The 15,442-nt window shown below is 35.8% G+C and overlaps 1 protein-coding gene across 4 annotated transcripts in view; it reads right to left on the reverse strand.

Annotated features, from left to right (window-relative positions):
- Positions 1–8,027: 8,027 nt before the first annotated feature.
- The window catches only part of MGAT4C (MGAT4 family member C), a 344,696-nt gene continuing 337,281 nt past the window's right edge, over positions 8,028–15,442 (reverse strand). For all 4 annotated transcript variants that reach the window (XM_017804501.1, XM_017804500.1, XM_017804499.1 and 1 more), the window contains 2 exons: positions 12,145–12,292; positions 8,028–10,281 (listed from right to left, as the gene is read on the reverse strand). In XM_017804501.1, the coding sequence (XP_017659990.1) occupies positions 9,125–10,281; positions 12,145–12,292 (1,305 nt within the window). In that variant the 3' untranslated portion in view covers positions 8,028–9,124. The remainder of the gene's footprint in view (positions 10,282–12,144; positions 12,293–15,442) is intronic.

Consider the following 15,442-nt stretch of genomic DNA (forward strand, 5'->3'; position numbering starts at 1 on the left):
TAATTTTTACTGGATTTGACCTATTGTTTTTGATTAATTTGAGAAACTTTAGAGTTAAAAAGTTTTTAGATTTCTTTTCTTTTATTTCCTAAATATCTTTATTATTTTACTATTAAAAAAAAAAACTTGCTTCCTTAAAACATGATAGCTGCACAAATAATGGCAAAAAAATAGTTTTGTATAGGGAAGGAAATATAGGAAAACCCAAAAGAGGTGTTTTAAGGACCAGCTGAATGCTTCATGCAACCAGGTCCCTGCCACAACTTCTGCCAGCTAGGCAGGAGTAGAGAGCAGCGTGGGGTAATGCCTCTGACATTCCAGGTCCTCAACCTCTCAGAATATTTAAAATACTGATGGAAGTAAGTTTGTGCAAAGGTACCACATTGAACACTAGCTTTGCTGACCTCTTCTCTTCCACCACCTCCCCTGGTAGGTCTGTAAATTTAAGCAAAGTGAGGGGAGGAGAACACCAGCAAAGCTGACCAGTGATAAGTTTTAAACTGCTACAGCTGTTGGCTGACTGGATGCAAGTCAGGGGCCTATGGTGCAATAACGCCCAACCACTCCTCTAGATGATGTAGCATGCCAAGTTTGGCTCCAATTTGCAACCTCAGCAGGAGCAGACAGCTCCCAAACATCTGCAAAAATGTTTACTGGGTTAGTAATTTATCCCAGATTTAAAACCACATAGACAGCTAGAGGGTACACTGACACCACATGGTGTAGGTTGACCAGAAGCAAGCTGGCTTACATGACAAATGATTTATATCTGAAGTGGTATAGTAAAGTAGTGCAAAGTTAATAGAAAAGTTCCAACTAAGTGGGGTGAGCTTCATATCACATATCCACAGAGGCACGTGAAATGGAAGAAATGTCACAGTCAAAAGGCAGGGCAGCAGAAGAAAATGTTCTTTAGCTTTCCTTGTACTGAACTTTAAATAGCTAAGACAGCTTCTAACTCTCTCTCATGCTCTCCTCTCTACCAGAAACCTATCGCTTACAATGCCTTTCTGTTTATTTGTGTTTTCACTGTGTGTTTGCCTGCAGTGAGCAAGTGAGTAGCAAAATCTGGATATGAAGAAGGTGATGACAGAAATAGATGATACAGAAATGCAACCGATTTTTTTTCCCTCCACTCCTCAGAAAATCTATGTCTATGAAAATAAATAAATAAAAACAAATACTAGCCACAAATTATCATAACAATGAGACACATTGACCAGAAATTTGCAATATTTTTTTCTTTAGAACAGTGTAAGATAGATGTTCAGTCTTTAATAAACCTACAAAGATAAACGATTGTTCAAATAAATGCATATAAACCTAAAGGGGGTCTGACTTGATTTTGTGGACATGACGGAAATTTGTGATACAAGGAAACTGGGTTTCATGAAGCAGAACTAAACAAATGTGATGCCTTGCTGCTGGCAGTAGAAATGAAAGTTTGGGAAAGGGAATTTTTTCAATAGTATGGACTTAGTTGTGCATTTTTTTCCCTCACAAATTCTGAAACAAAGATATTCCAGTATTTCTTTAGAACACATAAGTGCTTAAATATACTTTTATGACTTAGATACCTTTTCTCAAATATGATATTAGTAAAACGGTTTGGATCCAGTTTCATACCAGTTACACATGTGATTCCTATTCCCTTCTTCTATAATGTTTATGTTAAAGCTATTGAAAAGAAAAAATATATTTCCTCAGTTTAAAAGAGAAAATAGAACAAGAGAAGAAAAAAAAATTATCAATAGTTTGTGCTCAAGGTAAATATATTAATTATAATCAATATTCATGAAAAGTAACATCTGTTTACAAAATATATGCAACAGCTTGGCAAAAGATATTACCCAAGAGATTATATTCTATGGAATTGGCTTAGTATCAGAAGAAAGAGTAATTAACTGTACAAAAGTTAATGTTCAAATTATTTCTGACACACTCCTTTGATCACAGAATGGTTTCTCTACTTAGCCAGAGAGTTTCAAGTCTTTGGTGCAGAAGCCAGCTGTAGATGTGGGGTTTTCCAACTGTTTTATTAACATACTTACATATGCACATGCCACAGTTACTCACCTAATAGCCTTACCTGATTTTTTGTTTGTTTGGTTTTACGCGAGTAGCAGTTAACACAAATATGCTTGAGTAAACATTTTTCCCCTTTCAGTGAATATATTTTATATTGCACTTTGAATGCTTAAAAAAAAAAATGGATGTCTCAAAAAATTTGTTGGCTGCCTTGTGTCATTTATGCCCCAAATGCAAGAGTTTCTGCATAATCTAAATTACCCCTTTCCAAAATCAAAATATGAGTATGCAGATGAGAGAGAGTTGAGGTATTGTAAAGGAGGAGGACCACCTGTTGATTTTAATACACAATTTTGAGGAAGAGAAGGGAGGAAACCTAGGGAAGAAATTGCATCTTTGAAAGGTAGCAGACAACCACTAGAGAGAATACCTGTTTGGGGCTTTTTTTTTTTTTCTTCCTTGAAAGTTGTTATTCAGCTCCGTGGAAGAGAGAAATTCAGCTCATTTTGCAAATGCAAATCCAGACTGCTGCCAGGAACCATTTGCAGGAGCAATTAACAAAACCAGTTTGCTTTATGAGATTTTCATGGAGGTAAAATGGTATGCATATACTTTTGACACAATCAGATAGTGGACCCTTAGAGTTACACAGAAAAAAAATTAATGAGAAACTCTTAAAAGGATGTCTCATTATGGCACGCTTATTGTCTTCTCAGCAGATGTGGCATTTAAATGTAGTGAACAATGGCCAAATGCAGGAAGTAATTCTGAGAAATAAATGACAGTAACAGTCCCAGTCTCCTGAATGGAGGTGAAAGTGGTTTGGCAATATTCACCCAAGATGATGTTCATTTATTCAGTATTGAAATTAAAGAGAGAACAAGGGAATGTCTGTGTGTGCTGGTGAAAGTGTAACATGAAATTAAAATAGATTCTAAAGTTGCAAATGAGCTGAAACATCCCAAGCGGCATCAGCACAAAGGAAGAGACTTTCAGTAGCAGCAAAGATCTCTGCTCAGATCTCAGATCTCTGTTCTTAGTGGTGCAAGGTATACTAAAGAAAAAACTCAGAACACTTTAAATTGTTGCTCTAGACTTCAGTTTGAGCAGCAACTCTAAATCTAGGTTATCAGAACACAGTGAATTATATTTGAGGAAGTCCTTTAAATACGCTTTTTCCTTTTAGGTTATATGTACATTTGGCCCAAGTTACATAAATGGAACTATGGTATCTACAATTAAAAGAAGACTGAATGATACTGTGGTTAAAGAGAAGGTCATTAAGTCAAAAGGTCTTTTCATATCTTACATTTATTTTTAAAAATATTACATATACTCTGGCAGGGATAGGACCTGCTCCTTGTGATATTTCCTCCCCAACTCTGATAGACATAAGTATTCCAGAGTTGCAGTACAGCAAGCTGGACCCACGGCCTATATTGTTCTTTGTGTTCCACATCAGTGTGAACGCTCAAGGCAATGCTTTTGAATGCTGAATCTATTCTTTTTTTTTTGAGACAGCAAAAAAAGGAGCAGTTCTGGAGGCCGTCATGGCTGCCTTTTTGTTGTAAAAGGGTTAATACAATGATAATACTCTGACAAACAACCACCTTTAAAAAATAATTTAAGTACAATCATAAGCAGAAATGCACACACATAATATTTACTGAACCTTACCTTGCAAATATGGTATTTTCATATTTTTTACTTAAATTTCTCAGGACAGATGAAGCCTGATCACAAAGAAACCTTTAAACCTGGTTTTAAAAATTAAAAGTATGTTTTTTGCATAGCAGGCTTCTTTTTTCCTGGTAATGTCTATTTTAGTATCTTTGCTTGATGCAGTTATGTAGGAAGAAAATCCACTCTAATAACATCAGGGGAGGGTCCAAGAAACCATACACCGCTTGTGCTGGTTTTCAAAAAAATAGTACCTGTCTGTTAAGAAATGGGAACATTTCATAAAGTACAAACACAGTACCTTTGAGACTGAGAATTCACGGCCCGAGGTTTCCATGGCTGTCAGGTAGGTTTTCCTGAACTGGCAAAAGTAAAACCAACATTAATGGGTAAATAGCAAAAGAGAAGGAAGGCAGGTATTTAACAGTTTGAACAGAGGAAGTGAGCATCAGCTTTTGATGTACAGCCTTACTTGTTAAATGTGAAACTATTATATAAGCCCAGCAAAGGGCTTGCAAAGGTTTTAGTACTTTCAATATCTATATGAGATTTTAAGAATCTTTTTTACAGCTATTGGGACAAAGTGGAATTTTATTTGAGAACTGGTAGTAAGTAGCATAACAGTTGAAAAACATCTAGAAATGTGGCTGAAAAATAGTCTAGTATCTGTTCAGATGCCAATTCAATTTCTTTGAATTGGAGTTTAACAGCAAACTACTATCATGGAAATGTTATTGCAATTAATCTTTCTCTGTACTTAATTTCATTGTTAAACTAACATGAAATAAATAATGCTTTAGATCAAGCAAGGAATTAGATAGATTAGAAGGAATCAGATCTTAGACAACTGTTGTACACTGACCGGACATGTTCTTCCTTTCTTTTACAACAAAAGCAGTAATATGGGCTTGGTCTACATGACTGACTGTTCTGCTTAAGGGCATGAAGACTTAGGTGACACAGAATGTACTTGCTGTGACAAAACTGGTAAACGAGACAAGATCTTGGGAGATGCCATCTGAAGATACCAAAAGACATTTTTCTGAAGACTATTTTCATTTCAGTCTTCCAGAATGGCTAAAACTAAAATGAAAAAGATAAGACAAATATTTTAATGTATATATATATATAATTATTTTGCAAAATCACACTTTCAGTCTTCTATGATCCAGCTTCCAATACAGGCAGTAGGAATTCTATAATTTTCATCTCCAAGGACTAATGAGTAAAGGACAAAGATTAAGCCCCTTGCTTACTTTATCTTAAAAACTGGTGGAGCGGTGGAGGTAATCCAATCAATTTGTCTTTGTATACAGCACACGAAATCAAGATCATCTAATTTATTTTAATTATATCTGCATTTTCACTTGTTTTTACAAAATAATATACTTTACCATTTGAGAATATGACACTGGAGCTCATGACACATGATCTGCATTAGTACTTATAATTTAATATTTATTTAAATGCTACTTAGCAAAACTGCAAATTTAACTTGAGAGTAGTAAGAGCTACCATTTCCATTAGATTCTCCGAAATGCTTCACAATGAAAGCTGGTGTCATCTGTGGTTTTTAAGACAGTTAAACATGGGGCTTTTTCCCTTAATAAGTTTCCAAAATGAAATCTTTTATAAGGTGTCATGTTTGTTGTTTATTTAGCTTTTAAAAATTCAATAACAAACAAGTTCCCAACATCCCTTTATAAAAGCAAAAACATTAGGGTCTAACACAAGAGAATACTGAGCAGAGAGTAAAACAGAGCATCATGTTAGAAGATTGATCTAAAAATAACACATTCATAGAGCACCTTAGTGAATCACGTTTATCATAGTACACATCTTAAATATTCTAAACCTGGTTTGCCTGAAAATTGTTTTCTCCTGGTTTGTTTATTCTGCAGTAAACTAAGGGCTCATTTCTTCTTTTAATTCACAGTGAGTAGTTTACTTCCCAAGAATTCTTATGTCAGAAGGATGTGTGGACATACCTGTGTGCAGAAAGGTAGAAGACAAACTGGCTTTTAGTTAAGAAAAGAAAAAAAAAAGGCCCAAGGACATTACACAATGAGGAATCCCAAACTCTAGTAGGAACAATGCATGTATGTGAGTTAAGAACAGATCCATCACTGTGCAGATCACAGTGAAATATTTTCAGTATTCACATTTTGCTATGAAAATATTGATGGCCACAAATGAAGCCAGGAAATACACACTAAGAGAACCAACTGTATACACCAATGAACTGAGCTTTATAACAGTGATAATCAGTGAAAAGAAGAAAATTCAAACTTTAAGAAGTATTAGTAAAGATATGTCTGATTAAATATTTTCCTTTCAGAAAGCAATCACTTTTCCTAGCATACAAAGAAAAAAACATATTTTCAAACATATGTATTTGAAATCTGTCTGAAAACCAGTTATCATTGATTTCATGGCTTCTTTTCACTTTTTTTAAATTTTTTTTTAAATCTGGCAGCCTTTTTAATGTGATTGAGTTGGATAAAATATGCATTCAGTGAAGGAGAAGCTGGATGCACTACGGTGAGTGTTCAAAACACTAAACATTAGCTTGCAGAACTGTATTCTAATCTCTTCTGGAATAAATGTATTGTTAATTATTTTTCCAAATCAACTCGATTTCAACAATAAGAGTGGTGCATGCCTCTCATTCCTAGCACATACCACTATCCACAGCCAAGGAAAGCTTTCTCTGAGGGCATCTGTGGGTTTGACCTTCTAAGATTGGTAACAACCAGATGAGAGTTCTCACTGCTAAGCCTTTATACCAAGGCAAGTCTCATCACTTCTGCTTTTTTGAAAAGGAAAGCAGTTTTGTTAGGCTCGTAATTAAAAAATACCATTTAAATTCCTAAGGTTTATGTTGAGAATGTTTAATTTTTACTAGTCATTCATATTGTGTATGGTTTTGACTACAAGAACATTTGAAATCTTGGTGTCTTCTAATTGTCTTCTAATTTAGAAGATTGCTTCAGACATACTACACTTCTGAATAAAAGTAAAGATAATGTTTCTGGTTAACCTAGTTATGTTTGCTTCGACACTAATAGTTAAGGATCAAGGAAAGTGAATGAAGTACAAGTTAATGATCAAATGAGTCCAGAGGAGGGCCACAAAGATGATCAGAGGGCTGCAGCTGGAGGAAAGGCTAAGAGAGTTTGGGTTGTTCGGATGGAGAAGAGAAGGCTCCTGGGAGACCTTATAGCCGCCTTCCAGTACCTAAAGGGTACTTACAATAAAGTTCAAGAAGGACTTTTAACAAGGACATGTAGTGACAGGCTTCAAACTGAAAGGAGAGTAGGTTTAGATTAAAGAAGAAATTCTTTACCGTGGGGATGGTGAAGCACTGGAACAGGTTGCCCAGAGAAGCTGTGGATGCCCCATCCCTGGCAGTGTTCAAGGCCAAGTTGGATGGGGTTCTGAGCAATCTGGTCTAGTGGAAGATGTCCCTGCCCATGGCAGGGTGGTTGGAAATAGGTGATCTTTAAGGTCCTTTCAAACCCAAACTGTTCTGTGATTCTATGAAAGGAAAAATAGAAGAATGACAACTTATTTAAAGAAATGGGGATTGACCAATAATTAATTATAAAGTAATTATTTTATAAACATGGAAGATCAATATTAAAAAACAAGACTTTCTTTGAGAAAAAGATGCTTTTCTGAATTATGTAGAAACATATATCAGAAGATTTATTTGACAACCTACCTCTCCTTTGTACTGGATTTGACAGACCTGGACCTGAATTTATACAGGTTTATGAACCAGGAAAAGCAATTGCATTGATGTTTGTGTAGTTTTTTAAAATAATTTACTCTTCTGAAATAGCCATGTTAGGTTTGGATGTACTCATACAGTCATTAATTCATTCTTGGTCAGTGCAGGCATTCTTCAAATTTCTTGCCTTCCAGGTTTAACTGAAAAATCATAAATGCAATCAGATGATAACCATAGTACTCATGAGACTGACAATAAAATGTTCATCTGTGTCGCATTTGCTACTCATGTATTTTTAGTGTGTCTACTGAGATATCTCAAGAATTTCTTAGAAGAATAAAACCCACAGATCCTGCTAGTCTGAATGTATGCATATAGTATAAATCATATGCTATACAGCCTCCCTGTGTGATGCACTAGAAGCCCAGAACTGACACTGAAGTCATGCAGACTGAGAGAACTTTTCTGATTTTTGTCTAAAGTCAGACAAAATATTCTCACAGGAAATATGCCTATCAGAGACAGTAGGAAGATGTCTACAAGACTAACATGATTAGAACTAGAAAACTGCAAAAAAAAACCCCAACCCCCCAAAAAACTAATTTAGGACCATATTAATTTCTCATTGAATAAGGATTCCTCATTTTATGTCTCTTCTATTGACTATAAATCACTCAGAGCAGACTGGAGCTTACATTGACCTCCAATTGATTAACCTAGTACAGTTTGTATTTGTATCATACTTAAACTGGACGTGTATATATGGAAGACATAAGAGTCTTCTGTTATGCTAAAAGCATGCTGTAGTATTCAGCTATATGCAAATTTCTCAGGGAGAGTTCTACACATCATGAAGGAACAAAAAATGTTGCATCTGGGATCTGTTAAGATGACTGTCTAAGAGAACAGTGGTGCCCTTGAGTTGCTTGGGTTTGATATTGACATCAGTACTCGAGCAGAAACCTTGCTTACTGTGAGACATTTTGTTCAAGTAAGGAGAGTAGATTGGTCCCCTAAGTAATATAGAATCCAAGTACTGATAATTTCAGTGAAAGGACCCAGAAAAAAGAACAAAGGATATTTGTTAAGACAGAATAACAGATGCAATTATCTCTTTTTTTACATAATTTTCATGTCAGATTTATAATTTTACATACATTCCCTTTTGAAAAGAAGTTGCAATGATTAGCCACACTATTTTCTTACAGTGCTCAGAAGGAAACTGCCAGTTTCAGGACAGATTTCCTTGTCACAACTGCCTGTAGAAGAAACATATCACCAACTACAATACAAATGCATACTATCATAAAATTTTAAATTTTTATGTGCATAAGGTGCGATTCAGTCTTTTTTCACAACATACTGATCATAGATTTAAACCTTTTGGCAATTATAGGATGGTTTTTTTTTGTTCTGTATGGTCCAAAAGATCTCTCTTCCAGAGAAATAATAATAAAAAAAGAGTTTAAAGATCTCCTATAAAATTCAAAATTTTCAGCAAATAAATGTTTGTATATTGCCTGACCAAACTAGTAAAAAATAAATTGCTTTACTTGTTTTGTGATTTCCCCAGATTTCCTACGTCTTTAGTGAAGAGTTGTAAGTGTCAGTTTTTCTGGGGAATGTCACCAGTCGGAACCCAGATGATTGTGTGCACTTTGTACCTGCTCAGGTGGCTTTGCTTTACTGATTTGGTGTTTGAGAAGTCCAGACGCTAATGCTCCTAATGATCAGCCATTCTTTTTGACTTTTGGTAACAAGTATTCTCATGCAGTTAATATCAAACAGAACTTTGTGCTCTACATCAGTTATTTCAAAATTCCCATTTTTGAACTCCCCTAGTCTCAAGTAAGTTGTACATTGTCTCCCTTTTTTATTGCCTACAATCTTTTCTCCTACTTCCAGGGCTCCATGATGTAAAATATCATTTTGCCGATCTTCAGTTCCAGTGACAACTTTAATTTTACTGATTTTAATGGGCTTTTCAAATACGATTCCATAGAAGTCTCCACTAGAAGGAGCTTTGCCCCAGAAATACTCATCAATGCTGCTGTAAGCCTTGCTTGCCTCATAGTTTTCAAATACATTCATGTTGGTGTGCAAGTTTGCAGGTGGGTTGTCAGGGATATCAAATGATTCCTCTTCAAAATCATCATCCTTTAACTTGTTTTCAGCTCCTTTGTAAGATGAGTAGTATCCCATGTGCTGGAACAAAGATGGCTTAAAACGTATCACTTCCTTTTGAGCTAACAGCCCGCGAAAGTGGATGAGCAGCCAATCGCAAGGCATTTCTTGGTAAAACATCAACAGAAAGTGAGCCAGGCGTGGGAGGTCATGAGAATGATAAAGCTTTCCAATGTATCCCAGTTTGGAGAATTCCAAAGTCACCCAGTAGGATCCTTCTCGTGAGGTAATTACTTTCTTAACAGCAGTCAAAAAATTCTTTGAGCAGCGAACATCATCTTCTAGCATCACATAATAGTCAGAAAGATTAGCACAAAAGTTTAGAAGGAAAGCGTAATCTACATTTTGTTTTGATCGAAACTTCACACGGTCCTCTGGGTCATTGTAATTTCTTTTGAGGCCATCCAGTACAGGATAATAATCCTCAGGGACGTGAATAACTATTAATCTGCCTGCAATTATATGATGTGCAAATTTCTGTGAAATATCCTGGACGACCCCTTCACACCAGGTTGAGTCAAAATCTGCCAGTTGTACTACCACTGCGATTTCTTTGAGTTCTTCATAGCTTGACTGTTCAAATATGGACTTGATGGTCTCAAGTAAATAATTTCCCTTTTTCCGTTTTACAGAGGATAGTCCAATTGTAAGATACCCTGTGCAAAAGACAATTTGAACAAAAACTGGGTATTTGATATTGGAAACAATTTTGTCAGAAAGCTGCTCTCCAGAGCTCTGCTTATATGAAATAAATCTTGTGAACGGTGAAGAGTGAGAAATTTGGTATGTGAACTTAAATTGCATGCAATAAAGGACCTTTATTGCCTTTTTGTAAAGAAGCAATGTATTGCAAGCAAATAGACATATGGAGACTATTGTGTTAAACATTTGCTTGTTAACTGCAAGGAATAGCATGTCATGGTCAGATGTGAGAGCAATGTGTATGTATACACCTGGTAGATGAAACCACACAGAAAATTATAAGGGTTTAAAATCTGCTAAAGAAAGGGGTTTATGAGGCGATTACTCACACAGTATTTTTAAAGCTAAGAACTACCAAATGCAGCACAAAAATATGATACATAGACTAATTACCAAACTCTTATAATTTTAAACCCTCTAAAAGTCTAACAACTTCTATACACAACTGCACAGTGTTATGGATTTTGCATGGATAATTTATTTTCAGCATGTTCTTTCTTTAGCTGAATTTGTCCAGTTTTTCCTTGCTAGTTCTTTGTCTAAGTCTTTTTCAGGACTCATTGAGCATTTTACAAGGAACTCCTTCTTGCAAAATGCAATTTAGATATTATTTTAAAGTAAAAGATAACTTTTTTCTCTTCTTGCTTGTACAAATAATTTTTAATGTTGTTATATCTTTCTAGAAAGAGATGTATTTTAATTATAAGGGAAGAATTTTCATCTCTGCCATTTTGTAGTCACTGCCATTGCATTTTTACCAGCATTCGAAATCAGGGTTTTTTTCAGATATTTGCTAATACATCTTTATTTTTCTAACTTCTGATGTAAAACATTTTAAGACTTTATAATTGACAGGGTGTACTTCAGTTGAACCTACCCCAGCTTTCTTAAAATATGATGTTTTGTAAAAGACTGCTTTTGATATAGTGACTCAGTGTTTCCCTCGAGGCTTAAGTCTGCTCAAAAAGCAGTTGTACAGTGAAGTACAATCCCAGAAGTCATTTACACTGCCTACAGAGCCCCAAATTTTTCAAATCTAATTTTAACAAACTTTATAGCTTTCTACAAATAGCAAACTATTTTATTTTACCTTCTGTTTTTCAGCTTCTGAGCTTTGAGAAATGATTGATTTGGAACACAAAGGACACCTGTCTAAAGGCTAGGAATGGCCATATTTCACTTCTAGAGGAAAGTCTTGAACTTGATTTTTCGTCTGAAATCAGAGTAACTAAATAGTGCATCTGCAGATAGCTCTGAGAAGAATCCTTCTTTACTTTCCCCATAATAGCACAATTCACATCCCTTATTATCACAGCTAAAGGAACAAGGAGTTCCATTTGCAGCTGCTGGGCTGGCAGAATAGGGAACCTGAAGGCTGTACCTGTGGGATCCCAAGCATATTTAAGATTGGATTTACTGGTTATACAGACAGAGATTGACAGGATGGTCTCAGAGAGTTGTTACAGAAAACCACCAGCATATATGCCTTGCTTCTGCTTTCTAAATCATCATCATCATCTTGCCTAGGGGGGCATCCATAGAAGTATGCTCACACAGACCATCCGGGGGCTGCTTGCAGGCTGTCTGCAAGTCAGCCATTTGGTCAGACGGTAACCAGGCTGTGGAGCAATCACTGCTAGGTCTGGACTTGCATCTACTCTAGAACTGCCTGTGCAGAGATAACTGTCCCACTAACTTTTTTGAGATTGTCACTGCTTAACTCAGCTCGTCTTGCCTAGAAATACCAGAGGGACTATATGGATTTCACCTGTTTTTAAATTGCCTCATTTCATAACATTCAGATTGCAGTTACTTACTTTTCCTTGGCAAAGGTGTGCCAGCTAAGTAGCGATAGGAAATGTTTATAGATCCTGAGAAATTAGACAAATCTTTAAAAGTGTGAACATAACGCTCTGGGTTGAGCTGGTGCGTGGCTGTTTCTCTGATTTGTTGCTTGCCCCCTTCCTAATAGCAGGAAAACAAAGAGAATAGAGGAGGGAGAGAGACAGAGAGAAACACATTTGTGAGTGCCAGCTAAAGAGGAAACATGGACAGGCAGGTTTCCAAGAATAACATTTTTCAGTGTCAGCTTTTGTGAAAGCATGTATACGTCACCTCATTTAAAAAAAAAAAAACAAACAACAAAACAAACCAAAACATTACTGAAACATTACAGAAAATCTACCACAACCCTTCAGATTACAGTAACAGGAAAAGAAAAACATATTTTGCACAAAGTCTCTGGAAAAATAGCAAATACTAAATTATTGGCAAAAAAATGCTGTGGTATTCAAAAGAGGGTTTTGTCAGCAACAGATAAGATAACTTTCATCGATGTAGAAGTGGGGGAGATTTTTTCAGTGATTAAAAAAGCCACTGAACCTGTTGCAAATGAAAGACAAAACTCGATTCTAGCACCTGGCTCATTTTGCCATTTTTCTGAGAAGCTTCTACTCAGATTTGTGATAAGAAGAAATACATATGATCATGTAGACAGCAAAAGCTTCCTCTGAATTTGGTGAACACTGTTTGATGGCATAGAAAAAAAGGCACATTTCTCACCATGCCTCCTCTTCCTGCCTCCTCCTTCAGTCTTTTTCTTCCAAAAGGCTTTCCTAACAATAGTAAAGTCACAGAAGGGAAAGAGCAGCTTCATGAGTAGTGCCCTATCCATAAGGTCACTTGGGCTTCAGGAAAAATTTGTTCCTTAGTCCTTAAGAAAAGGGAAAGTATCTAACAGGTTGTAATGTCATGAGACTGAATTTAAAAGTAGGAATGCTTAGTTTACCTGGTTTGATCCTAGTCTGATGGCAGGCCTGTGTAGAAATGAGTTCATTTATTCTGATATATACATTATCTCTCGAGTAATTTCTCTCTATTGCTTCTGTGCTACTTTGTATTTGTTCATATGTTATGAGAGGAAGTTTGATGATTGGAGTCAAGATTAAAATATAACTCAATGGTCAAGGAACAGAATACACCAAAACTTTAGGAGATTTTCCATGAAAAATATCAGATGGAAAAAAAATGGGCTGGTCCAAAAACTTCTTTTTTTTAAAAACCAGCCTTTCCTTAATGTCAAAACATTGTGTGTCATTGGTTCCAGAACAGAGCACCAAAATTCCTTGTTTCATAAGAAGGTTTTGGGATGGAAACCCATTCTGCTGAGGTTTTCCTACATAAAAAGTTTCAAAATGTTTAGAAATAGACAAAGTCAGAACAAAATGATTTGATTTTAACAAGCAAAATATTTAAGCTGACCACAAAAATTTTCCTTTTTTTTAATAAATGCCTTTTGTGGCTAACTTTTTTTTTTATAGTTACTATTTTCATTCCTTTGTTGAATGATGAGCAAAACTGACATATGGATTTGTCCAAAAGATTAAAATCTGTTTCTTCTATCTCAGACTACTATGCAGAGGTCAGTGAAGCTGAGAAGCTTGATTAATTCTCTTTGTTTGTCTTCTCTAGTTTTTTCTATGATGGTTCTGGCTTTCATCTGTTAACTAGCCTCTAACTTACATTCCAGTGTTTGCTGAAGCTTGCGGGTTTTATATGGGTGCCATAGGTTGAAGTGCCAGAAGTTCTCCATTCTTTATGGAGATACTCTGCTCTGTTAAAGATGCTGTGTCAGCTACAATAGTACTATTGTTTTCATAGTGCCCAAAATAGTGATAAGTATTCACAGAAGAGCGCAAAACACATGTTTTGCTTACAGTTCACTTACAACTCTGAAAAGGTTTAAAAACTCCACTGTGTATATTGTGATATCTGGTATATATTAATTCAGTATGTCTTCAAAATATTTGACCAAATGTAGTTCATATGTTGCAGACGAAGCACCTTAAACTGCTTTTCTAATATACATGCATCAGCAGTGCATAACTGCACACCCTCTATCCAATATACTTAAGTAATTTTGTTCTTTCCATTTCTGCAGCAAATGCCCTGCAGAAAACAGTGATGGGATTTTTTGGACATGTGATACTCTGTGAGCAAAACCAGAAAGGTTCTCCTCGCCCTTTTTAAGACTTGCCATAACAAATCTCACTTTAATATTCTAATATGTTGAAAAAGACCACTCATCTAACCTTACATGTGGTGCCAGAGGCACCAACTCCACAGTCCCTTGCACAGCCTGCTGCCTGAGATCGGGAAGAGGAACTCAGGGTCAGTTGTCTTTCTTTTATCAGTTACCTTCAGCAGATAGTCCAGCAGGAGATAGGCTACAATTCAGAGTGCCTTTGGGGCTCTGAGGACTTTCATATTCTCATTCCCTGAGGGGAACTGGTTAGCGTGTTGTCCTCAAAGGCTTTCCCCAAGTGTCTCTCTCCTCGCCACAAATACTGAAATTGCTCATCTTTTACCTCAATAGAGAAAACACACCAGACATAGTGTGTTTGGAGCTGTCAGACATGGTCAGGGAAGTTGAAAATAAATAAACTAAAAAGTCAACAGACTAACACATTTGAAAAATACTTGATGAACCATAAAGGTATCAAGAGATCTGGAAGAACTGTCAGGAGACTTGGCAAGAGACTTGGCTGGGAGCTACATGAATACAAACATGCCAGAACTGTGATGACAGAAGCAATGAAAGAGAGAGAATTTATAAAAAAATGGGGAAAAGGAGAGAAAATTAAGAATAAGACATGGAGCCATCTGGGGAGCTGGTAAACAGGACAGGAAAAGATTTTAAAAACAAACCAAGAGTAACACTATTAGTAGTAATAATAAAAGCACTTTCAAAAACATCTGGGGGACTTTGAAGCAATTAGAGAATGGGGAAGAAACATCAGGGCAAATACCACTAGGGAAAAAAAAAGTGACAAGCCAGGTCAAATTTGATCATAATCAAGAATTGCTAAATAAATAAAAGTGCAAAACTTTAGTTTTAGAGAAAGCAATTTATCTGTAACGGAGTAATATAATAGAGGCATGGGTTATGTTTTCAGTGACTTAAAAAAATACTAGCATAATCTTAATTTGTAAATATTTACAATACTGTTATAAGTAATTTCAGAAGTAAAATATTTTGAATTAAAATAATTAGGAAGTTATATATGGTTCTGATAAGTAATTTAAAGATTTTACTATTTGTATATTATATCTTTT

Source organism: Lepidothrix coronata, unplaced genomic scaffold, assembly GCF_001604755.1.
Source record: "Lepidothrix coronata isolate B3197 unplaced genomic scaffold, Lepidothrix_coronata-1.0 Scaffold9, whole genome shotgun sequence".
Taxonomy (NCBI): Eukaryota; Metazoa; Chordata; class Aves; order Passeriformes; family Pipridae; genus Lepidothrix; species Lepidothrix coronata.